At 45.6% G+C, this 25,506-nt stretch overlaps 1 protein-coding gene across 1 annotated transcript in view; it reads left to right on the top strand.

The window, feature by feature from the left end:
* The first annotated feature begins 2,720 nt into the window (after window positions 1–2,720).
* Window positions 2,721–25,506, top strand: part of ROR1 (receptor tyrosine kinase like orphan receptor 1) — a 472,088-nt gene continuing 449,302 nt past the window's right edge. Inside the window, exon 1 of the mRNA XM_070367903.1 lies at window positions 2,721–2,972. Coding sequence (XP_070224004.1) covers window positions 2,882–2,972 — 91 coding nt within the window. The 5' untranslated portion in view covers window positions 2,721–2,881. The remainder of the gene's footprint in view (window positions 2,973–25,506) is intronic.

Raw genomic sequence — 25,506 nt, 5'->3', positions numbered from 1 at the left:
TGACTCCCAGGTTTCTCCTATATAAAATGTTAAGAGGGATAATTTCCAGGGCCCTTTCCAGCTGTCACATTCCTCACATCTATGATTCTGTGATTAAGTTCCTGAAAAGCTCAAGTACTGATAAAAGTGCCATTAAGTTCTGTATACTCAGCACTGCCAGCCATCTGTTACCTGAGATACCTGGGCTGAGCTGTTATGGGTGCGGTTTGGGGGCAGGGTGTGTGGACAGGAAAGGCTCCTTGTCTGACAACTGAGTGTGTTCTGTAGACGATGGAAGACTGTATAGCAAGCCAGGATTCTCAGTGTCCTGAGATTCCTCTGATTTCTGGGCCATGGTGTATTGAGGCCAACCATCAAAGACAGTTTTCTAACAAGAGAACCTTGTGCAGTAAGTTCCTCAGGCAAGTGACAGGAGATAATTGAGATAGGGTTGAATGGGTCTCAGGCAGAGAAACTTAGGGACAGACCTATCTGGGTGATAAACTGGTTGACCCAAGAGGTCTCTCTGTCCATCATTCCTTGACCTCAGGTCAGAGTGATAGAAGGGCGGAGGCTACCAGGGCAGCTGGAGACACTCTTGCTCTGAAGTCCTGAGAAGAATAAGTGACTGTTTGTCCCACATGGGTTAGTCATTCACCTGCCTGAAGGCAGAGGGCCTCAAGCCTACAGTCTAGATCTGCTGGGACATAATTTGGGCTACAAAGTCCTTGCCTTCAAGGAGGTGACTGCTCATTATAAAATCCTAAATCTAGGTTCTTAGAGGCTAATGCTGCACCAATTATGCCTACTGACCATCATCAAGTGCTTATTATTTGCCAGGCTCTGGCCAAGAGCTTTTAGGCCCATCATGGTAAAGAGACTGAGTCTTTTTTTTTTTTTTAATACTCTTATTCATTTGGCTGTACCTAGTCTTAGTTGTAACATGGGACCTTCGATGTTCCTTATGTCATGCAGGATCTTCATTGTTGATTGTGGGATCTATTAATAATTCTCTGACCAAGGATCAAACCCAGGCCCCCTGCACTGGGAATGTGGAATCTTAGCCACTGGACCACCAGGGAAGTCCCAAGAGACTGAGGGCCATCCATTATCTGTGTGACTCTGGGGAAGTCACTTACTCTTTTTTTTTTTGCATTTCAATCTCTAAAACTGTATTATGATGATAATCTATGTAAAAGTGCAAAGAGACATAAAAACTTGTGATGACTGTTAAGTGCCAATGGAAGATGCAGGAACAAATGCACACAAAGCACAAGGCAAAGACATATTCAGTACGTGATTATTTATACTGTGGGTTTCTCCGTGTTCCTCTAGGCCAACACTGGCAGGTGTCCCTTTTTTGCTCTTGCATACTCATAGCCTAAAGCAGGGCCTGGAACATAGCAGGTGCTCAACACTCTACATGATCAAAGGCCCTCTCCACAAGGTCATGAGCATTTATGCATCACAAAATTCATAGTGTTTAATTAGGAGAAATGGACAAAAACATACTGTTAGTAGGAGACTTTAATGATCCCTTTGGCCAAGCAGCTTAAAAAAAAAGCGAAGGCACAGAAGGCCTGCTGCTACTGCTAAGTCACTTCAGTCGTATCTGACTCTGTGCGACCCCATAGACGGCAGCCCACCAGGCTCCCCAGTCCCTGGGATTCTCCAGGCAAGAATACTGGGGTGGGTTGCCATTTCCTTCTCCAACGCATGAAAGTGAAAAGTGAAAGTGAAGTCGCTCAGTCGTGTCTGACCCTCAGCGACCCCATGGACTGCAGCCTACCAGGCTCCTCCATCCATGGGATTTTCCAGGCAAGAGAACTGGAGTGGGGTGTCATTGCCTTCTCCACAGAAGGCCTAAGTAACATAATAAACACCAGGTCAAACTGAGATCATCACCTATCTCCAATTCTGAAGACAGAAAAACACCTTCTTTGAAGAGACCAAGGGGACACTGACAGAAACTGACTACAGAAATCTTTAATAAGTCTCCAAAAGGAAACGGTACTGATGACTTTGATTTCAATGCAGTGAAACTAGAAATTGAAAACAAAAATGAGAAACCATAAATCACTTTATTGGTCAAAGAGAAACTCAAAAGGGAAATTGCATGGTATCACTAAATGTTCTATTACCCAGGGTTACACAGCTAAGAGAGGAAAAGCTGAGATCGCTACTATCTGGGACTCCTAACTAAGTCATTTAGCTACAGGTTTGCGAGCCAGATAAACCTCCCTGAGCCTCGATTTCCCTTTGTCAAGTGGCCCCGAGGTCCCCCCCTGCTCAATTCGGGCTGCAGGTTTGAGGTGTCGTGGGGGAGGGGAGGTGAGCTTGCTGGAGGCGCGGGAACAACAACCTCGGGACGTCCTCAGGGTGCGGGTGTTGAAAGGCGGCAGCAGAGGGCGCTGGGTCGCCGGCCTGGGTCCGCCTCTGCCATTGGTCGGGGCCCAGGCGCTGGGCTGGAGAGTTGGTGGAAAGTGACAAGTTGAGGGAGGCTGAGTGCAAGAGAGCCAGCGCGCAGAGCGGGAGGAGCCGCCGCGGCCGCCACGGAAGGAGCCCCGGGACGGCAGCCCCCGGGCGCAGGGCGAGCTGTTCTCAGAGTCCGCGCGGGCGAGACTCGCCCTTCGCGAGGGCGACCCCGACAACCCGCGACTGAACTGACTGTCCAGCCGCGGCGAGGCTGCAGCCAGAGGGCTGGGGAGGGACCGCGCTTACGGGGTCCTGAGCGGCCGGGCGAAGGCGAAGGAGCAGGTTAGACGGACAAAGAACTTCGCAGACGCCCCTGGCATCCTCCGGGGAGAGCGACCGGGACGAGGTGGCTGGGACCCCGGGCAGAACCTGTGGATGTTCTGCGCGCGGCCTGGGAGCCGCCGCCGCCGCCGCCGCGAGAGGAGGAATGCACCGGCCGCGCCGCCGCGGGGCGCGCCCGCCGCTCCTGGCGCTGTTGGCCGCGCTGCTGCTGGCGGCGCGCGGGGCCACGGCCCAAGGTAAGAGGCGCATCGGCCAGTTTGCGGGCCCGTCCGGCCCCGCCCAACCTCCAGCCGGTTTGTCCGGCACTGGGTAGACGGAAAGCTCCGCGCGCGCCTCGGGGGGGCGGCCGGCGTCCCGTCGGGTGACTCTCCAGCGCGACCTCAGGCGCCGGGGAGACAGGCGAGGATTCACCCGCGAACCTCGATGCGGGCCGGGGGTGCGCCGGGACTTTTTCCGGCGCCCAGCCTCAGTTGTCAGCGCTGACAGGAAGCGTGGAGGGGTTGGGGTTCGTGGAGCAATGGGATGCTTTTCGTCTCCCCATCTCTCGTTGGACCCCTAAATGAGCTTCAACTTTGTTCAAGTCCATCCTGCTCCCAAATCGCAGCGGTCCTGGAGAGCGTGGTCCAGAAGGGAGTTTGTATTTTCAGGGATGCCTGCGAGAGTCTGTGTCGTCCGCAGGCCGACCCAAACAAAAGCGCTGTCCTCCTGGGGCTCGGGCGGCCTCGCATCTCCACGGTGCCCGACTCGCCGGGCTTCTGGAGGGTCACGATGGAGGCCACAACGTGTGCGCTGCCGGCGCCGCCACTTTGTGCAAAATGTGCTGTCAGAGGCGGCCTGCCGCTCCTAAGTGCACGTGTGTGTGTGTGTGTGTGTGTGTGTGTGTGTGTGTGTACGAACAAGAGGGGAAAAGCCAGCTAATGCATACTTGATTTTGGTAATCTCCAAAGACAATCGCAACAGTTAGAGAAAGACTTCACCGAAAGCTCCGGCGTCTTAGTTCGCTGCGGGAAGCTGGGATCCTTGCTGAGTCTGAGCCGGGACACAATGAGAGGGAAGAGCCGGGCTGCGCCCGTGGAGACAACCGATTCATTCTTTGGAGGCTGGAGGGGGAAAGTTGATTAAAGTCTCCAGGGTTTTGGGCCTCACTTTTAACATGCATCCCTTGAGGGAGTACTGGAGCCCCTGAATTCTTCCCTCCCTCCCTCCCAGCCCCAACCTATGCTCTTTTATCATGCATCTTTCATTTTTAAGTTAACGCTGTGCTTTTAGGGAGAAAAAAGGCTCTGGGCTATTTAGCAGTTGAGGGGAAGAGATCTGTTCCCTACATGGACTATGACTGCAGAATTAGTTTGGACTAAAATCTAGCTAATATTTTTTCGTAGTAGAAAAACACACTCTGGAAGGAAGTTTTGTGTGAATTTTGATTTCTTAGAGATGACTTTGGGGAAGTGGGAACCACATTTTCCGAGGATGATTCTGAAACTGATCCTATAGTGTGGTTGTGCTAATCTGGAGACTCCTCCGGGGTAAATACAGCTCTTAATTGTAATTAAGATGTACATCAGCAGGGAGTGCACCTCCCTGATGAAAAATCCTAATGAAATGTAAACAGCTTGGTCACATGGATGCTTGCTTCCTTGATGCCAAACATCTGGTTCCATGCCACACACCTGGGTGAAAAGTAAAAAATGGGCCATACTGCCTACAACATTGTAAACAGTCGTGATGTCAGGTTGCAGGGCGAATTGAGGTGGAGATAACCAGGGTGATTCTAGCAAAGGCAAGGCTTCTAGTTTGGGGCCTTGACAATTTCAGTTATATCCTCTGTCTACTCCTTTCCTTCTGTATAACCTTTCGGCAATTGATGCTTTTAGATCATGGGGAAGGGGAAGAACCAAGGAGAGGACATGGGGGTCCAGTGTACCTTTCCTTCTTAATCTGCCTTTAAGTAAATGTCCAGAAAATCATTTTGTAATCATTGTAGACAATTGTAATGTAGACACTGTAATCATTGTAACAAAATTGTAAGCAGTCACCCAAATTCTATCTTAACTGTCTACAAGCTTAAAAAACTTAAAATTTCTCACAAATTTATTGTTTGTTTAAAAAGTATAAAAGTTGCCACTTCTTTGGCCACTTCTTAGGTCCCATTTCTGTGGAACCTCCATTTGTATGAATTAAAATTGTTTCTTTTTCTCCCATTAAAGTTTATCTTTTTTTTAAAAAGAGTATTGCCTATCCTGAACTCTTCAATAATGAGCTAAAATCCATTATTACTGTCTTATTTATTGTCTAATAAATCCCTTTCCATTTCTGTGAATGCTTGATCTTTTCTCTGGGGACAGATCTACTGGAACTCAGATTTATTCTTGTCTGATCCAAGATTCTCAAGGTAACTCAGCCAGAGGCTCAGGAAATCAGCGTAAAGGGAGATATGTTTCATTTATTTATTTTAAAAAATGCTCAGCGTTTCTCCCACCACTTTTCTCTTTTGTTAGCCAGAAGTAGCAAACCTTTACATTTATTTTTTTCTGTCTGTTCATTGTTTTCTCCCCATTGACCTCTTACCAATCCAGAGCTAAAACTCTCTAAGAAACTGAAGCCTTGATAATTGTACCCAGAGTTCAGGGCATTTAGAACCCACTCTTGCCTCTCAGAGTCTTATAGATTCTGTGGTTTGGCTGCTTGGAGTCAGAGGGTGGTGGCCTGCTACTGTTTGCTGTCATTTTGTAAACTTTCCAAAGCTGTTTTAATAGGTGCCTGTTCTGTCTGCTTCTAGAATCAGAGTCTTTTGAGGGCAATAAGACTGTTAGCTTTCTAGTGAAAACACCGGGGACCAAGCTATTCAGCCCCATCATTATTGGAGACACCTGAAGATCTCCCTGGGGAGCCACGTTGAGGCCCAGTTGACAAACAGTGTGGTCCCACTGCCTCTGGCAGTGTGTTGGGAATATTTAATTTCTAATATCGATTCAGTTTCCTTATGGCTGTACTGCTATTCTGATACCTGGGGTTATCTTCCTGATATTTGGTTAGGAGTCCTTTTACAGACTAAACTTTGGTCTGTATTTTCCTCTCTGTCTCCTACATGGCGAGCATAGGCCTCAAATTATACTTGAAAGTTTCTAAATGGTGTGTCACTTGCATCCATTAGTGTCCAAATTGGCTGTGGTTTGGTGGTGACCACATACCCTATTTAAAATATTTCTGAAAATTTTACCCAGCATCCTATGGAGAATGGAGGGCTTTGTAGACTATATGTATATATATGTGTGTGCTCAGTCACTCAGTCGTGTCCAACTCATTGCAACCCCATGGACTGTAGCCTGCCAGGCTCCGCTGTCCAGGGGTTTTTCTAGGCGTGAATACTAGAGTGGGTAGCCATTCCCTTCTCCATGGCATCTTTCCGACCCAGGGATTGAACCCATGTCTCCTGCGTCTCCTGCATTGGCAGGCAGATTCTTTACCACTGAGCCACCTGGAATAGCCACCTGTGTATATATATACACACACACACACACACACACACATATATGTATATCTATATAAATGACATATATACATATATAGTAAGGGTGGGCCATAGATTTTTGTTGAATGGAGAATAATCTCCTTGGGCATATATAAAGTTGTATAATTTTAAAGTGGTATAATTTGCTTTTCCTAGTAAAAACTCAACATGGTATATTTTCAAGGATTTTTCCTTCTCTTTTCTCGTCTTCTAATGTGAAGAGAGTGTGGTAGAACTTAACAGTTAATAGTTATGAGCACAGGTGTTGGAGTTAACAGAACCAGAATGGGTTTGAATCTTTTCTCTTATACTTACTGGGTATGGTGATCAGTTTTTCTGAGCCCTACCTGAGTATATGAGATCTAAGTGAAACCATGTATGGCAAGTACTGGAGAAGGGCACCCAGACTAGAGGGTCTTAAAATTAAGACCTAAAATTAAGCCTTGAAATTAAGGCTATGCAAACCCCCAGAAATAATACACAAAAGTTAACGTGAATTTTTATGGTTGTATGTTTCTAGCTATAATCTGACTTTTAAAGAAAACTATAATCCCCCAAAGATAGGAGCGTTGATTTGGAGTGTTTGATGCCTAGGGCAATGAGTTGCCTTCCTGGGTAGGTTGCCAGGGATTGCCGGGGCTCCTGGGCCTTAGCCCACATCTGCACAATCCATGGGGCCTCTATCTTGTCTCACTTTCTGCTTTCTCTCCCACCAGGCCGGCTGTTATTGGGCCTGAGAGAAGCTGATGAATGGTGCCAAATCCTTTGACCTCAACTAGGAATGTATTTCCCTGAACCCAAGCATTCCGAGATGCCTCTGTTTATACAATTTATTTAACAAACACTTGCATAATCCTTACAATAGGCCAGTCACCATTCTAAGCACTTTGCAAGTATTAATTCACTGAATCCTCACAACAGCCCCATGAGGAAGGTGGTGTAATCAGCTCATTTTGATTTAGGCATAGAGAGGTTAAATTGCTTTGTTAAGGTCACATGGCTAGGAAATGGCCTTGCTGGCCTTACAGACCGTAAGAGTTCATGCTCTTATCTAACTGCTGCCCTGGACAGTCATTCCTGCTTTAAGTCTTAAAATTTACACTCCTTTTATGTTATGTAGTTGCCAAAGGGGCTATTCCCCAAGGTATTCTGAGAGTAGCAAAGGAACATTTTTTTTAGCCGTATCTAGGAGTTATAAGAAATGATTGTACTTGTGCCCGACTCTTTACAACCCCATGTGCTGTAGCCCACCAGGCTCCTCTGCCCGTGGTATTTTCCAGGCAAGAATACTGGAGGGGGTTGACATTTGTTCCTCCAGGAAATCTTCCTCACCCAGGAATCAAACCCATGTCTCCTGTGTCTCCCGCATTGCAGGCAGATTCTTTATCCGCTGAGCCATCAGAGAAGCCCATAAGAAATGATTGGAGACAGCCAATTTCAGTTTTCCTTCCTGTGCTGGAGTTCCCCAAGCCAGACCTGCTGTAATTCAGAGATAGACCGGAAGGGCCTCGGATGGTCTGCACCTCTGATCAAGAGGAATTATATCGTTGTAATGAACTGCAACTTGGATGCGGTTTGAGGAGTGTGTCTGGCAATTCCTTCCAACCAGCGATGAGATATATTTTGATGAAGTGCCTGTATTTGCATCGTGGTGTACAACTTGGGGTGTAGGCTGAACAGGGGTGATTTATTAGAATGTTCTCTGGTGGGAGAGCTGGCTTGCCTGCTCCAAGTTCCCGATGTGAATTAGACCCTTGCAAATCCAGCCCCAGCTGGGAAACACTCAAGTCTCCGAGGTCTCTTTCTTGACACAAGAGCCTCAGCCTGGCCTTACCTAATCCCCGAGGTGTGTCGGGAGAGACTGTTCTGTAGACAGACGAAGAGAAAGGAATAGCCTTCTTTGAGTCTGAGAAATTTCTCTGGAGTTTAAGTGGGCGGTGGGGGGAGGATAATGGGGTGGGGGGAACTCTTCGAAATCCTTAACTAAATGCAGCTGCTTGTTACACGGAGCCTGACTTGCATGCCAGGAATATCTAAAAAGCTAACGAATACAAAATAAAAATAAACAGCAGTAAAAAGGCTCTCTCTTTGTTGCAGTAAGCTTGGTTGGGGTTTTCAGTTTGTTTAGGAATGGTATAATCGTGGCATCCACTTTATTTTGGTAAAGCAGTGAAACGTGGATTGATGTTATGTCGTGGTGCTGCTACCACCTGAGCCTTTTCCCTCACACCTCCCCCTCAGAACGCCCAGGCACGGACAGCCACAGGGCCTGAGGCTCAAACTGGTGCCCCTGAGTGAATTACATTGAAAGAGGGCAGATAATTTAATGGGATAATGTTGGCAGGGCCAGCAAATTTCACACCCCATCTCTCACTAATAGAAAGGCAGTAGAAGGCTACAATATCCTCAGATGAAAAGGTTGTATAAAAGGTTCTGCTTAACAGTAACTGTCTGACCATAAATAAGGTTCTGTAGAGTTTTGATCCAAAAGCTGTTATTAAATACTGATAAGCCAAGCCTCATAATGTTTGGCCTCCTTACATTTCCTTTTTTTTTTCCTTCTCTCCATAGAACCATAGATTTCTTTTTTAAGAGGGGGAAGGGACCTAAAGATCAACCAGTCCAAACTGTTTATTTTTTCAAGTATTTCTATACAGAAAGGACCTTCTTTTATAGCCATTTAAAGAGGTGGTGTGGAGTAGCAGGAACGGAATGGGGTTGGAACCTGAGAGACTAGGGTTTGAATTGGGGCTTTGCTGCTTGCTGGCTCTATGAACTTGGGCAAAGTTCTTTGACCTTCTAAGTCTTGGTTTCTTTCTCTGCAAAATGGGGATAAGAGTAATATCCACTTTGTAGGCTTTTTGTGAGCATTAAAGGAGATAATTGATACAAAGCCTAGTAAACCTGTGTTAGCTGTTATCATTAGCAGGGGCTTGCTGGAGAACTCAGAACAAGTGGTTCCAAAACAATGATCATTATGCTGTGAGATAAACCAAGACTCAGCAGCAGTTTTTACAAGATGGTAGAACTCTTGAATGTTCAGTTTTACAGGGAGCGTGTAGATACTCTAGATGTGAGCAGTCCCCACTAGTGCTGGGGATCCCGGAGGAGATGCCGCAGGGCAGCTTCGCAAAGCCTTAAAACAAAGACTTTTTTCAGAACAGTGAGCTCTTTGGGGAAGAGCAAGCCCTCCCTGGTGCTTGGTGTAATTCCAGAATCCTGCAATGGGGAATGTTACATTTCAGGGCCCTCTACTTGTAATCTGACCGTTTTTAGCTCCAATATCCAAATAATCTTGCTGAGCACAACTTGAAAGAGAAGGATAATGGCCAGAGGAAAGAATCCTGAGGTGCTCTGTTAGCCATTTAAAATTTCTAAGTACAAGAAAAAGAAGTTCACGTTTCCCAAAGAGAAAAGAGTAAAGAAATGTGTGGGAGAGGGGAGGGGAGATAAAAGGATTTCTAAAGATTCACACCGGGTTTGTGTGTTTTATTTGTATTTTTCAACAGTAAAGGGCTGGTCATTCAGTGCATTTCAACTGACATTTGTTATATATTTATTATGTGCAAGATACAGTGTTAGTGCTCAGGAATAAAACTTTATCCTTGCTGTCAAGGAGAGAAGGAGGAGGGACAGTCTTACTTTTTAAAGAACCTACTATGTGCTAGGCATAGTTCTTTATTGGTATTGGGTTTATATGTTCCAGCATCCCTTTGATGCTGGACTTCTGATCCCATTTCTCAGATAAGGAAGTCAAGGCTCAAATATTGTGGTAAGTGTCTTAGCTAGCCTCACACAACTCTTAAGTTGGGTTTGGCATTTGATGCTAGGTATTTTGACCCATCCTTGAAGTGTAATTGGAGAGGCAGGATAAATAGATATGGGCTTCCGCATGTCAACTAGCTCCCCCATTCATGCATTATAGTAACTCCCCTACATATGAACCTTCAAGTTGCAAACTTTCAAAGAATGTGCCCCTATATGCCAGCTGTTGTACTGTACTCCTGTTTTTTTCAAGGTACTGTCCTGCAAGATTATAAGTGTTTTATTTTTTGTGTTTGTTTTTTATGTGCTATTTGTGTGAAAAGTACTATAAGACAATTACAGTACAGTACTCTACAGCCGATTGTGTTAGTTGGGTACCTAGGCTAGCTTTATTGGATTTAGGAACAAATTGGACTTATGAATGTGCTTTCAGAATGAAACTCATTTGTTGTGAGGGACTTACTATAGGAAAGAATTGTGGAAAAAGTGCTCTGGGGACATAGGGGTAGAGGATGTTAATTCTCACTCAGGGAACTGGAGGGTCAGAGGGAGAAACCCATGTCCTTCAGGGGCTTATTGTGAGGATGCAATGAGATAATTCATAGACGGTGCTCAGAATCCTGAATGCTCAGCTGTAGTTCTGTAACCAGAGACAGGCCTGGTCAGGATTTATCTGCCTCAAAAGCCTGTGTGCTTATAGTTGTTCTGCTGTGCTCCTTTTCAGCAGGCATGTGGTTGTAGGAAGAGTAAGTCGCTGTGTAGCCCACAAATAGATGGGAAAACACCAAGACAGTTTCTCTGGTATCTTCCCCACCTGCCTTAATCCAGATATTCAGATTCAAGTCTGCTTTGGGCAGGGGAGAGGATTTGCACAGGTGTGAGTTTGGAGAGAATTGTGAAGCCTAATCATGAACCATAACAGTTCTGGAGCTCTGGCCAGGACCTACTGTGTTCTCCATTCATTCTCTGACCATACATTTTCTATGCACTTACTCTGAGCCAAATATTTTGCTAGTCACTAGAGATATAAATGGGAGTAAGGCTAGGTCCTTCCCTTGGAGAATTTTTCAGACGGCAGGTCTTTGGCAGAGACTTCTAGCTAGTCATCAGATCTGTTTCATCTCTTCCCGGGCACATGGCTAGACTACTTTCTCAGGTCCCTTGCAATTGTAAGGCCATGTGACTAAATATTAGCCAATGGAAAGAGATTGAAGGCAATGAGTGTCACTTGTACACCTGACACACAAAAAGCTTCCCAGGCAGGATTGCTATGATCTTGAACGTGGGAACTCCAGGAGTCATATGCTGAAGATACCACAAGATGCAAATGGCTTGGAATCCACCCTTAATGACTGCCCAGTGCAAGCTACCCATTAGTCCGCACCTGTTTAGGTGAGCAAGAAATGAACTTCTGTTGAATGAAGGCTAAGATGTTAGGGATTATTAGTTACAGCTGTGCTTTCCTGGTAGCTCAAATGGTAATGAATCCACCGGCAATGCAGGAGACCTGGGTTCAATACCTGGGCTGGCAAGATCCCCTGGAGGAGGGCATGGCAACCCACTCTAGAATTCTTTCCTGGAAAATCCCCATGGACAGAAGTACCTGGCGGGCTACAGTCCATGGGGTCACTAAGAGTCAGACACAACTGAGCAACTAAGCACAGCACAGCACAGTGTTATCTTAAGGAACATTATTTATAGAACTAATATTTTATATGTATCTATCATATCGGGCTCCCCTGGTGGCTCAGATGGTAAAGAATCTGCTTGCAATGTGGTAGACCTGGGTTCCATCCCTGGGTTGAGAAGATCACCTGGAGGAGGAAATGGCTACCCACTGCAGTATTCTTGCCTAGAGAATCCCCGTGAACAGAGGATCCTGGCAGGCTACAATCCACAGGCTCACAAAGAGTCAGACACGACTGAGTGGCTAAGCACAGTGTATCTATCATATGAATAGAGTTGTAAACCGTAGTGCACCATGAGATGAAATTTGTGAGTCTGAATCAGTATTTTAGATAGGACTATAATAGGGATATATCAGAGTGCGTTACATTAATCAGATGAATATTGTTTGGAGAAATTTTAGCTTCAGTTTGGTACATGCTAATTTGGGTTATTATTGAGCTCTCGTGATTAAAAGTTTGAAAGCCTGGTCTACCGGAGGCAGACAGGTCAATAGCTATGTACAATAGAGTATGGTGGTTATGGTAATAGTGGTGAGGTCCCAGTGCTGTCTCGGTTAAGGAAATGCCTAGGAAGCAGAGAAGGCAAAAAGGGTTAATCTTTCCAGTCAATTTGTATTGGTGGCCTGTGGTGCAGTGTTGAAAAGGATGTTGTGGTTTCTTCCAGGGTCTCTGGGAGGGAATGCTGTGATCTGATGGCAGCGTCTCCCATGAGCTTGGGAAGAGGAGTAAAGGCTCTGACCTGGTTTGCATCTGACCCCTTAGCAGGGAGTCTGGGCTCCTTCCAGTGAATTCAACCCCTTCCCCAATTATTTATGGCATACATACGATGTCTGTCTGGAGCACCATACTCAGCACTGTGGGGATTCTAGACGAACTATGACTAGCCCTTGGGGAGGTTATCTTTTAGGAGCAATAAAATAGGCACTTGTGTAATAATTATGCAGCCAGCAAATACAGAATTGGCAATTACAGATGCAGAGTGCCGAGAAGTCTTTTGGGAGGAAATGGGGTGTGATATGAGCCAGGAAGGATGGAAGGATTGAGATGGAGAGTGGAGGAGAAACGCTGGACGTTCTGCCGCTGCCCTGGTCTCCAGGGACTTGCCCAGGCTGTCCAGCCTTCTTCAACTGGGCCTTCACCCTGGGATGAAGCTGATCTTCAGGGATGGAAGAGTAAGGAAGAGGAAAGACGGCTTTGAGTGGTGCCTTTATGTTTGTTTGTGTAGGAAGCCAGCAGGGGAAGGGAGGAAGAAGCAGGATTTTACTGGGAGGCTGATGACTTATTTTTCTCTATAAAAGGGCATCCCAGAGAGTTAAAAATCCAGTACGTTGCTGGGTTGCTTGTCAAAAGTATCCTGTATCTTAGTGCCTCTGCTGCAGCAGTTTTGTATTGTAATGAAGTCTTTTAAACGCTAGTCTACCCCTTGTCTGTGTGATAAACATCATACTAGTAGGGTAATACACATCAAACATCCTGTGTACCAAGAGCTATTTTAAGTTCTTTAAGTATTTTAACTTGTATTGTCTTCAGGGCAACTCTGTGAGATAGGCAGTAATTATCAGCTCCATTTTCCAGATGAGAAAACTGAGGTACAGAGAAGGTAAGTAATTTGATCAAGATCAAATAGCAAGTTAAGTGGGAGAGCCAGGATTTGAAAATAGTTATCCTGAGTCTGGGGCTTGGTCCTTGATCATTATGCCATTTTGCACCTCATTTAAAAAAAAAAAACTCTGATGATTCAGATTCTCTGTAAGATCCAGCCAAATAGCTACATCAAAATAATCATAATTGAATCTTCCATGTGTATAGGGCTTTGCAGCTTACACAACTATTTCCTATATATTACCATTAAATTTTCAAATAATCTAATAAAACAAGATTTCTTTCTTTAGCTTTCTATCTTTCTCTCTCCCTTTTAAAATTAGGCCTATGAGGTTGGCGCTGAGGTCACTACAGCTGATGGAGCCTGTCTGAAACCCAGGCTTTTTAACTTTGGGCTTTTAGTGGTTTATGCCCTCAGTAACTGGGGGAATTTCTTGGCAGTCCTAGTGGTTAGGATTCTGAGCTTTTACTACCAAGGGCTGGAGCTTGATCCCTGGTGGGGGAACTAGAGAGCTGCATGGTGTGACCAAAAATTAAGAGATTGGAATTTGTGACCCTGATGTTGAGACTGATGTTGGTCTATTGTTACTGCAGTTTCATCAGTAAATGAATTTGCCTGATTCTCCGAAAATCAGCTATTCATTTTGGAAACAATTGTGAGTCATTTGTAGGTGGAGCCTTGAGCTAAGATCCCTGTAATTTAAGAAAGTTCATTTGCAAATAGACTGAGAGAAGTTACTTAAAAAGAAGGAGTTTTCTAAGTGGTTGGCGATTGCCATGTGTAGTGGAGCCAGTAACAGAAGGGATTTGGCATCAGAAGGTCTTGTGGAACTAGGCTCAACCCTTTTCTGCCAGGTCAGCAAATGACTTGACCTCCCCGAGACTCAACTTGCTCACCTATAATATGGGAAGCATAAGGGTGCCCACCTGCAAAGGGTGGGGAGGACCACCGGAAGTGCACGTGCAGTGCCTGGGTGGTGTTTAGTGTGTGTTTGTAGTTACTCCCATGAATTAAACGGAGAGAATGAGAGTGCACTGCCTCCTTTGAGATTTCCCCAGGATATGATAGAGCAAAATTTCTAAACCTCAGAACCTTTCTTTTATAATATAACCATCTCTGGGGCAGACCTTCCTAGCACCTAGAACTTTTAGGTTATAGCTATATTAATATTACTCAAGGACAGGGACTTTCTTAAGCCTTGTGAAGGTTGAACATCCTAAGGTAAGAACAGATCCTGTTGCCTGAAATCCTAAAGTTCCTGGAAAGGCTCCTATCTGTTCTTCCAGGGAAACTGACATCATTTCCTGATGGGATTAGGCATCCATCAAGACAACCATTTTACTTTTTCTCCACTTTTTCTCCACCTCTTGAATTTCACACCAATGTAGTCATAGTTTGTACAGAATTTTCATACTCCCTGCAGAGGATTGGTTGTTTTTCTTTTTCCACCTTAATGTTCAGTGTGATGGAAGTTAGCTCGTCTCATACGGACTCCTCTGAGACCTGTGCCTTAAGAAAGTGGTGCTTAGTTCCATGGTGGCTCTTTATCGTCTCCCTTCAGAGAATTGCTGGGTGTTATATAGGAACTTTTAGTCGCTAAATATTGCCTGTTTGAGATTAGCAGTAGGCTGACTGACAATAAACAGCAACAATTTTTGATGATGTTCTCAATCTACCGGTGAGTTACCCTCTCTTTCTCTACGCTGCTCACAGCATGCTCTGCGCACTCACATCTGGTGTCCCTGAGCCAAGGAATGGAGTGCTTTGTCTGTGGCCAGATAGTCTTCAGAGTGCCAGAACCTGCAATGGGGGCTTCCCAAGGGCCACTGATAAACGGCATCTCTTCCCGCTTCTGAGCAAGGGAGGAGCTGAGTTGAGCTGAGCGCGCCCAGTTTGTTCTCCCCAGCTGGCAGCAAGGCACCATATCCGACTGCCCTGCAAGTAGTCAGTCAAGGGGTGGAGAGAATCCAGCACTTCCAACACTGCTTGGTTTCCCTTCCCAAGATGAAAGTAAGGCATTGCTCCCTTACACTGGCTGCAACTTGATTTTTTCTTTAAGGAGTACTTGTCAGATTTCATCTTTGTGTTGGGATTAAAACTATATATGTGTGTGTGTGTATACACACACATATATACGTATAGGGATGAAATGGTCAAAATGTTTTATCAATAACCCTCCCAGCTCTCAGCCTCAGGACTCAAGTTTAGAAAGTTTCTTAACCAGTCTGGGATGTTAGTGAAAGTAGATTCCCCCAGACTCACAGGATCAAATCAACAGGCCAGTGGTCTGTCTGCTAAGTGTTGATGTGGAGGAGAGAAGGACAGAAGGGACCTGGGAGCCACAGCTCCTTACCCGCCAAGTGACACGTCCTGTATAAACTCCCAGGAAGTCACAGGCAATTCCATTTGGATAAATATTTGTTTAGCAACTAAAGCGGATACAGGAGAAATATATGACAGGATCCTCTTCAGTAGGAAGTTTACTGTTTTTGTTAGGCAAGATTGATATCCCCACATGGTTTGAGACTAACTCATTGAATCAAACCTCACTGTCCTGATCTTTGTGTAGAGTGGTTTCTCTGTCATGCAGCCTCTAGAATCTGTGTAGTTAACACTACCCCTCCCCGCATCCGGCTCAAGTTCTTCCCTTTCTCCATCTCTCCCCCTCCCCCACCCCGCCGTGAAATCTTGTTCTTCAACCCCCAGTGCTCCCACATTCAGGAATTCACTTTTCTGTCTTTCTTTCCCCGGTGCTCTCACATTCAGCCAGCGTTCCCACACAGGTCTCCTAAGTCATACTCATTTATTCCCATTTAGCCCAAGCCTCCATGTTAATGGTGTAATTATAGTCACCGTCATTTATTGAGCATCTACTATGGGGTGACACAGCTGGCAAGGCATTTTGCATTTTGTAATGGAATCCTATTGTTTTGTCTTTACAAAAGTGTTGCCCTGAATTAAGCTTCCTCCTTCTGCCCCCTTTATCTACTGGGAAAAGAAACTCTGTCCACTCTCCAGCCTTGTTATGGGGAGACTGCCAGTCATAACCCTGCCCCCAGTCTCACTATGATGGGCTAATTATAGGCCATTCTGGGATATAGGGGCAGCCACTTTAGGGCAGGGAAGCTGAGAGATGCCCTTGGCCATGTCTCTGCTCTAGAAAGAAGCTGGTGTGTAGGAGAGAATGACTTTGATCTCTGGAGTAGGTACTACTGAGAGGTGTGGCAAGGATCCAGTCTTTCCTCCATCTGTCCCCAGTTTCTGTTCATAGCCCATAGACACTGCTCTGAGGGAGGTTAATGTGTCCTAACCATGCACATATCATACCTCACTAATTCTCACAACAAAATGAAGTGGTATTGTTTTCTTAACCTAAAAGAAAAGTGGTTTGAATGCTTTTTCCCTCATGAGAAATTATGTCCACTAAAAACAAAATCAGAAATGCAATGTGAAGACAAAATTCCCCATACTCCTATTTCTCAGAGATAGCTTCTGATAGTGTTTTCCATACATGTATATTCATAAAAGGAGGTCAGTCTTTTTATTCCCAAGAGAAAACTGAGTCTCAGAGATGTTAAAGAACTTCTCCATTGTCATATAACAAGAGCCGCTTTCCATTCTACCTACTTCTCTGTGATCAAGGAGTCAGTCTTAGTTAACAACCAACTAGTTGAGCATATTCTTGATAGAAAATCACCAAATATGTGTTGCATGAATGCAAAATTCAATGTAATTAAGTGCCTTGAGGAACATGCACATGTAAGGTTTGTAGATCAAGGAGGAGAGAGGTATGAATTGTTTGGAATTATTGGCAGAGGTTTCTAAAGGAGGTGGCATCTGAGATGGAGAGCCGATATTAATTTGTTTTTCTCCAGTATGCTGTGTCTTGAGTGGTCCAAGCCAGCGGTCCCCAAACACTTTCCTCTGCTGGGGTTGGGCACCACCCACGGCATACTGATAACCTCTGAGCATTTCTGAAAATGCACAAGGTCAAAGTGAAAGTGTGTCCATGGCAAAGGGGGCCAGAGGAAGAGACATATGGTATTCAGAAGGAAATTCAGAGTTCTTGGCACAATAGGAAAGTAAGACCTAAAGACTGATCTAAAGCAATGAAGTGGGGAAGGGGAAGAGTGGAGGCATCACCAAAACTGTGATCAGGGAGGCTCTGATGGGACTTTCAGGCAGGCCTTCCCAGTCTGGGTGCTGCGCCATCTCAGGTCTCACCTTTGTACACAGTGACGTTTCCATGGCTGTTTCCTCCCATGGGGACATCCTTCCCCAGCCTATCGGCTCCCAGTCCTTTGGTTTGACTTAAATGTCACTTCCCTGACTGGCCAGACTAGGTTGGGTTCCCACCTACTCTCTTTCATAGCACCCTGTATTTAAAAATACTCGCGATTATGGTTTGTAATTAAATATTTATTTGTGCAGACTTCCCAGGTGGTGCTAGTAGTAAAGAACTCGCCTGCCAGTGCAGGTTAGATGTAAGAGACACGGGTTTGATCCCTGGGTGGGGGAGATCCCCTGGAGGAGGGCATGACAACCCACTTCAGTATTCTGGCCTGGAGAGTCCCATGGACAGAGGAGCCTGGCAGGTTGCAGTCCATAGGGTCGCACAAAGTTGGACACAACTGAAGCGACTTAGAATGCACACACATACATTTGTGCAATTATTATTTTTTGGCATCTCCTATTTCACTGGGTTGAATGCACCTTAGAATAAGGCTTGAGTTTGGATCACAGGCAGCACAATGCCTGGTAGCCAACTGAACAACTCTCCTTACTTTTACTCAGCTTTGTCCTTCCTTCCTAGAGACTGGGATCATTCCAGTTGGCTTTGCTGTTACTCTCTGAAAATTTGAAAACGCATCTTTGAACAACTGAAAATCTCAAGGCTATCTTTTCCAAAAGAGGAATCTCACCCCCGTAAAAAGCCAATCTGGACTCAATTAAACGTGCTGTGGGCTCTATTTGCAGGGGAGCAGGGAGCAGCTGAGAGCAGAGCTGTTTTCCCAAGATGGAAAATCTGTGATAACTCTGAGTTCTGCTGCTATAAATTAGGGTCACTCTGCCCTTAATTGGCAGCAAATTAAAATCTCCCTTCAGGTCCTCCTCTTTCTCTTCTTTCCTGTCTATTCTGTTTGAGAGAAGATGTGGAAATACTGGTGCCCTGCCGCAGGGGAGAGGGCACCATGCCTGAGGCCCGAGGCAGGTCAGGGCCGGGAGGGCCACCAGTGATTCTGAGCATCCTTCTCCCGCCCTAGTCCCTTTTCTTGTCCTTCTACTCTCCCCTTTCTTTCTTCAGGAAATTTGGAAGTTCTCATTCCTAGGGAAATATCTCCAGGGAGCTCTTGTTCCCTCTTAGCAAGCAGAGGGAGAAAAAATTCTCTGAATTTTGAACTCACAAGCAATTTGTATGCAAATATGGCCAGAAAGGCCCATGTGTCTTTGCATTTTCCCACAGCACCTTTTTTAAAAATCCCTATGACCATGTGCTTCAGGCTAGGAGCAGGAGAGAAAACAGAGAGCTTCACAAATTTAGTTGAGTTCTTAGGGCTTGAGGCAGTGGTGAAGAAGAGGGGCTGTTTTTTGTCTTGCTCTTTTGGTGGCACTCTAGGGGTAGGTGGTCCCCAGGCCCTTGAAAGGCACTTGCGCGGAGCTGACCTTGCGGAAGCACGAGCAAGGTGATGCTGTGCAGTGAGGTCCAGGCACAAGTCCTGCAAGTGTGGAGGACAGAGCAGTGAAGCAAAGCACCGGGCTGGATTGTTAGAGAATCAGGAAAGATGTCTCGGTGGGGGGTGCTCCCCTGGAAAACGTGTGCCCGGGAGGCCTTAAAACAATAACCATAAGACATTTTTTATACTATTGATAATAATGGGTGGGTTTATTTTGACAAATGTGTTCACAAAAATCTACCTTCCGTGATATCTGGTGCTTGACTAAGGGATAAAGACCATTTCTGAGGCCCCCCTCTCTCTCTAAGCCAGCACTTCCCTGAGAACCTCAGCTGCTCTATCAGGGCCAAAACAACTCAGAGGGAGGCTGTGACCCCTGACATCTTAGTGCCTGGTGGCGAGAGGGTTCCGGAGCCAGTTCAGGACTCTGCCTCTCCAGGGGGTTGCTCTGCTCTGAGATCTGGGGTCTCAGTTTCTTCATCTCTGCAGTGGGGATTATAACTCCTTCCCTGAAGATTATGGAAGATTAAAGGAGATGAAGGATGTAAAAATATTTTGTAAACTTTACAGTGTTATCTGAGATTGAAGAGTCAGATAGCAAGCAAGAGTTGATCTCTGTTTCTTGGCAATGGATCCAGCAGGCTTCCTTTATTCACACAACAGATATTTATGTGACTCACATTGTTTTAGATGCCAGAGGTAAAGCAGAGAGTAAAACAAAGACCCTACTCAGGGAGGAGTTCTGAAAATAAAGAAATGGATGAGAGTATCAGAAAAATGAATTAGAGTAAAAGAACTTGTGATGCAGAGAACGATGGGGTGGAGTGCGCTCTGTTGTATAGGGTGGTAGGGAGGGCTCTGTGATAAAGTGTCTCTTGGGCAGAGTCCTGCAGGAGGTGAAGGACTGAGCACTGTGGCTCTGTATGTGGGGGAGGGGATGTCCTCCAGGAGGGGACCAAGTATAAAGGAGAGTATAAAAGCCTTGAAATGGAAATATGCTTTCAATTTACAATCTAACAGCAACTGCATGTATTACTACTAGTAACATTTGTGTGCTAGGCAATAGTCAAGTATCACTTAATCCTCACAAGGACCGCATTAGGAATGCCCTATTGTTATACCCATTACATAGATGAGAAAACTAAAGCATCATTTACAAGTCAAGCATTCAGATAACTGGGGTAGAAGAAATAGCTCTCTTTTATATGAGAGTGTATGAAACAGCCCTGCACAGAGGGAAGATTGCATGGTGTGGAGAGAAAAAGTCTGGATTTGAGCCTGGCCTGCCACTCATCTGCTGTGCAATCTTGGGCAAGTTCCCTAACCTCTCTGGGCCTCAATTTCCTGATCTGTATGATGGGCTGATAAAATCCCAGAGGACTGTTATATATATATTGAGAAATCCAGGTGAAAGGATGTTGTGAATTGCAAAGCATCATGAAAATGTTCCTTTATTATTATTATTATTATTAGAACACCAATTCTCCTTCCTTGTCTCTTGAAAAGAGAGTGAATGAGAGAGAAATGGAAGTTTGCAAGTTACATAATTTCCCCTGTTCTTTTCCCGAAATATTTTCTGCCGATGTCTTTGATGGTGAATCAATTACAGTACCCAGTAAAATTCACAGGCATTTTTCTGAAAGATTAGGGATTCCCTGGTTTAGTTCAGTTCACTTCAGTTGCTCAGTCACGTCTGACTCTTTGTGACCCCATGAACCGCAGCACGCCAGGCCTCCCTGTCCATCACCAACTCCCGGAGTTCCCCCAAACCCATATCCATTGAGTCAGTGATGCCATCCAACCATCTCATCCTCTGTCGTCCCCTTCTCCTCCTTCCCTCAATCTTTCCCAGCATCAAGGTCTTTTCAAATGAGTCAGCTCTTCACATCAGGTGGCCAAAGTATTGGAGTTTCAGCTTCAACATCAGTCCTTCCAATGAACACCCTGGTAGCTCAGCTGGTAAGGAATCCGCCTGCAATGTGGGAGACCTGAGTTTGATCCCTGGGTTAGGAACATCCCCTGGAGAAGGGAACAGCTACCTACTTCAGTATTCTGGCCTGGAGAATCCCATGAAATGTATAGTACATGGGGTTACAAAGAGTTGGACGGGACTGAGAGACTTTCACTTTTTTCTGAAAGATTAAGGGTGTATGTAGTGAAGTTGGTGGTGAGGCTTCTCACCTTTGTTCTAAAGAAATTGTCTGAGGTCTTAGAACTCCCAATCCACTCTCTTCCATAATACTAGGTTCTGTGTCATCCCCAAGCCTAGAATTTTCTGGAAGTTTTCTCTAATTTTGCATTGTGTAGATAGTAGGTGCTCAATAAGTTTTAAATGCTGCTGCTGCTGCTGCTAAGTCACTTCAGTCGTGTCCAACTCTGTGCGACCCCATAGATGACAGGCCACCAGGCTCCCCCGTCCCTGGGATTCTCCAGGCAAGAACACTGGAGTGGTTTGCCATTTCCTTCTCCAATGCATGAAAGTGAAAAGTGAAAGTGAAGTCGCTCAGTCGTGTCCGACTCTTAGTGACCCCATGGACTGCAGCCTACCAGGCTCCTCTGCCCATGGAATTTTCCAGGCAAGAGTACTGGAGTGTGGTGCCATTGCCTTCTCCGAAGTTTTAAATAAGTCACCTTAAATAACTGTGGGCCTTAGGAAGTACCACTACATGGGCCTTAGGAAGGATCACTAAGAACAAAGCTAGTGGAAGTGATGGAATTCTAGTTAAGCTATTTCAAATCCTAAAGATGATGCTGTTAAAGTGCTGCATTCCATATGCTAGCAAATTTGGAAAACTCAGCCATGGCCACAGGACTGGAGAAGGTCAGTTTTCATTCCAATCCCAAAGAAAGGCAATGCCAAAGAATGTTCAAACTACCGCACAATTGCATTCATCTTACACATTAGCAAAGTAATGCTCAAAATTCTCTAAGCTTGACTTCAACAGTACATGAACGATGAACTTCCAGATGTTCAAGCTGGGTTTAGAAAAGGCAGAGGAACCAGAGATCAAATTGCCAATATCTGCTGGATCATAGAAAAAGCAAGAGAGCTCCAGGAAAACATCTACTTCTGCTTTATTGATTACACCAAAGCCTTTGACTGTGTAGATCACAAGAAACTGTGGAAAATTCTTAAGGGAATGGGAATACCAGACCACCTCACCTGCCTCCTGAGAAATCTATATTCAGGTCAAGAAGCAATAGTTAGAACTGGACATGGAACAACAGACTGGTTCCAAAGAGGAAAAGGAGTCCGTCAAGGCTGTATGTTGTCACCCCGCTTATATAACTTATATGTAGAGAACATCATGTGAAATGCCACGCTGGATGAAGCACAAGCTGGAATCAAGATTGCTGGGTGAAACAGCAATAACCTCAGATATGCAGATGATACCACCCTTATGGCAGAAAGTGAAGAGGAACTAAAGAGCCTCTTGATGAAAGTGAAAGGGGAGAGTGAAAAGCTGGCTTAAAACTCAACATTCAGAAAATGAAGATCATGGCATCTGGTCCCATCACTTCATGGCAAATAGTGAAACAATGGAAACAGTGACAAGCTTTATTTTCTTGGGCTCCAAAATCACTGCAGTTGGTGACTGCAGCCATGAAATTAAAAGACATTTGCTCCTTGGAAGAAAAGCTATGACCAACATAGATATCATATTAAAAAGCAGAGACATTACTTTGCTGACTAAGGTCCATCTAATCAAAGCTATGGATTTTCTGTAATTATCTATGGATGTGAGAGTTGGACTATAAAGAAAGCTGAACACCAAAGAATTGATGCTTTTGAACTATGGTGTTGGAGAAGACTCTGGAGAGTCTCTTGGACTGCAAGGAGATCAAACCAGTCCATCCTAAAGGAAATCAGTCCTGAATATTCATTGGAAGGACTGATGCTTAGGCTAAAACTCTAATACTCTGTGGCCACCTGATGGAAGAGCTGATTCATTGGAAAAGACCCTGATCCTAGGAAAGATTGAAGGCAGGAGGAGAAGGGGACAACAGTGGGTGAGGTGGTTGGATGGCATCACCAACTCAATGGACATGAGTTTGTGTCAACTCCGGGAGTTGATGATGGACAGGGAGGTCTGTTATGCTGCAGTCCATGGGATCACAAAGAGCTGGACACAACTGAACTGAAATAACTGTACCTTTAAAAATTACTCTGTGCCTTTGTTAGAGAGTCCTGTGAGATGAATGAGTAAGCCCCAGTGGATTTGGAGAAATGAGTATTATTATTTGGGGCTATAGAACAGGGCTTCCCCAGTGGCTCAGCAGTAAAGAATCTGCCTCTAATTTAGGAGACGCAGGATAGACACACCCTGTCACACTAGGGTGTGATACCTGCATCTGGAAGACCCCTGGAGAAGGAAATGGCAACCCACTCTGGTATTTTTGCCTGGGAAATCCCAAGAACAGAGGAACCTGGCAGCCTAAGGTCCATGGGGTCGCAGAAGAGTTGGACATGACTGAGTGACTGAACAACAACAGTAGAATGGATAACTGAGGTAAAGGGACTTATCGAATAATTGCCGGTGAGCTCAGTTTTATTTCTGGAGAGGACTGCTTTTCTTCCACTCTGGTGGTGGTGGGACAGTAAGTTCATTTGTCTGTCAACCGATGGAATACCTATGCTGCTCTGGGCACAGTGCAGGATTGTGGGGAAACAGTAGTGTTTGTTCTTGGGAATGCTCTTAGGACATGCTCAGGACGTGATCTCTAATCTGAGTGCTGGCTGCTTCACCACCTGGCACCTCCAGAAAATGCCAAGGTTGTGGCTGCTTCATCGTCACCTGCTGACAACTGGCAGGCATGTGCCCATCTATCTGGCACAACATCCAGTGCCTGTGATCAGACCCGAGCCATTGGGTCTGCGTTTTGTTTCCCCAGCGTGGCGGTGGCTTCCTGCGATAAGCTCCATCTTGGCTGGGATGCGTCCTTCCCTGCGGTTGGGATAACAGCCTCCTGGGGATGGTGTTTAATCTTAGGAGAGGCGGAGCCCCCAGGGAAAGAATGCTGTCTCTCTCTGTGTGCATCTAGGATTAGGCGGAGCTGCCTGCTGCTAACACAATTAGGTGAGGGCGAAGGCTGATCGCTGGGACAGGATTCATGGGGGTGAGCTTCCTGTGTGCCCCCAAGAAGGCCTTGCTCCCTGTCACAGCTTCTTACAGTTGAAGGGGCCCCTGAGAAAGTGAAATAAGACAGAGTCAAAATACTGACCTAGAAGTCCAGTAAACCAGCTTAGCTGACGGACCTTGGACAAAACTCAAAGCCCCAGTTTCCCCATCTGTAAACTTGGGGTGGTAATGTTATCTACCTCATTACGTTTGGTGAAGATGAACTAGGATAAAGCTCCCAGACCCCTCAAAGATACTGAACACACAATAACTGAGGCCAGGTTGCCATGTTACAGGTGAGGAGCCTGAGGCCCCCCACTGACTTGGTCAGAATGAACTCCTTATATTACTCAGTGCAGGAGTCTGGAGTGGAACTTGGCTTTCCCTGCCTCTAGCACTAGGCCACGAATGAATCAGTCTCCTTCTCTGCTGGATGGGGGTGGTGGCCTTCAAGTCCTGTTTGGCCTGGATTGGAGGCAGAGAATGAGGAGCAACTGGGGTAGGTCTGCAACAGATGTCAGAGTCTAGAGGTGCTTTGTCCATCTGGACCACTAACTGGGCACCACATCACTTGAAGGTCAAACTGAATTTCCTTATCTATAAAATAAGGTGGCTGGGCTTCCCTGGTGGCTCAGACAGTAATGAATCTGCCTGCAATGGGGGAGCCTGGGGTTTGACCCCTGGGTTGGGAAGATCCCCTGGAGAAGATAATGGCAACCCACTCCAGTGTTCTTGCCTGGAGAATTCCATGGACAGAGGAACCTGGCAGGCTATAGTCCATGTGGTCTCAGAGTTGGCCACAGCTGAGTGACTAACACTTGACTGGCCCTTCCAGCTCTTAATTTTTTTTTAAGAAAACTGGTGGAGGAAGCAGAGAACCAGAAGGAAGAAGTGGAGGAAACATACCAATATTATCTGATAAAAGACTAGCATTTTCTAAATCCTTACTACATACCAGTTGTCGATGTGACTGGTGATGGAAGTAAAGTCCGATGCTGTAAAGAGCAATATTGCATAGGAACCTGGGATGTCAGGTCCATGAATCAAGGCAAATTAGAAGTAGTCAAACAGGAGATGGCAAGAGTGAACATTGACATTTTAGTAATCAGAAAACTAAAATGGACTGGAATGGTTGAATTTAACTCAGATGACCATTATATCCACTACTGTGGGCAAGCATCCCTTAGAAGAAATGGAGTAGCCATAATGGTCAACAAAAGAGTCTGAAATGCAGTGCTGCTGCTGCTGCTGCTAAGTCGCTTCAGTCGTGTCCGTCTCTGTGCGACCCCATAGACGGCAGCCCACCAGGCTCCCCCATCCCTGGGATTCTGCAGGCAAGAATACTGGAGTGGGTTGCCATTTCCTTCTCCAATGCATGAAAGTGAAAAGTGAAAGTGAAGTCGCTCAG

The sequence above is a fragment of the Bos mutus genome, chromosome 3, assembly GCF_027580195.1.
Source record: "Bos mutus isolate GX-2022 chromosome 3, NWIPB_WYAK_1.1, whole genome shotgun sequence".
In the NCBI taxonomy this organism is placed as follows: domain Eukaryota; kingdom Metazoa; phylum Chordata; class Mammalia; order Artiodactyla; family Bovidae; genus Bos; species Bos mutus.
Note: the sequence above shows the minus strand (reverse complement) of the source record. Positions and strands in the feature narration are given on the sequence as shown.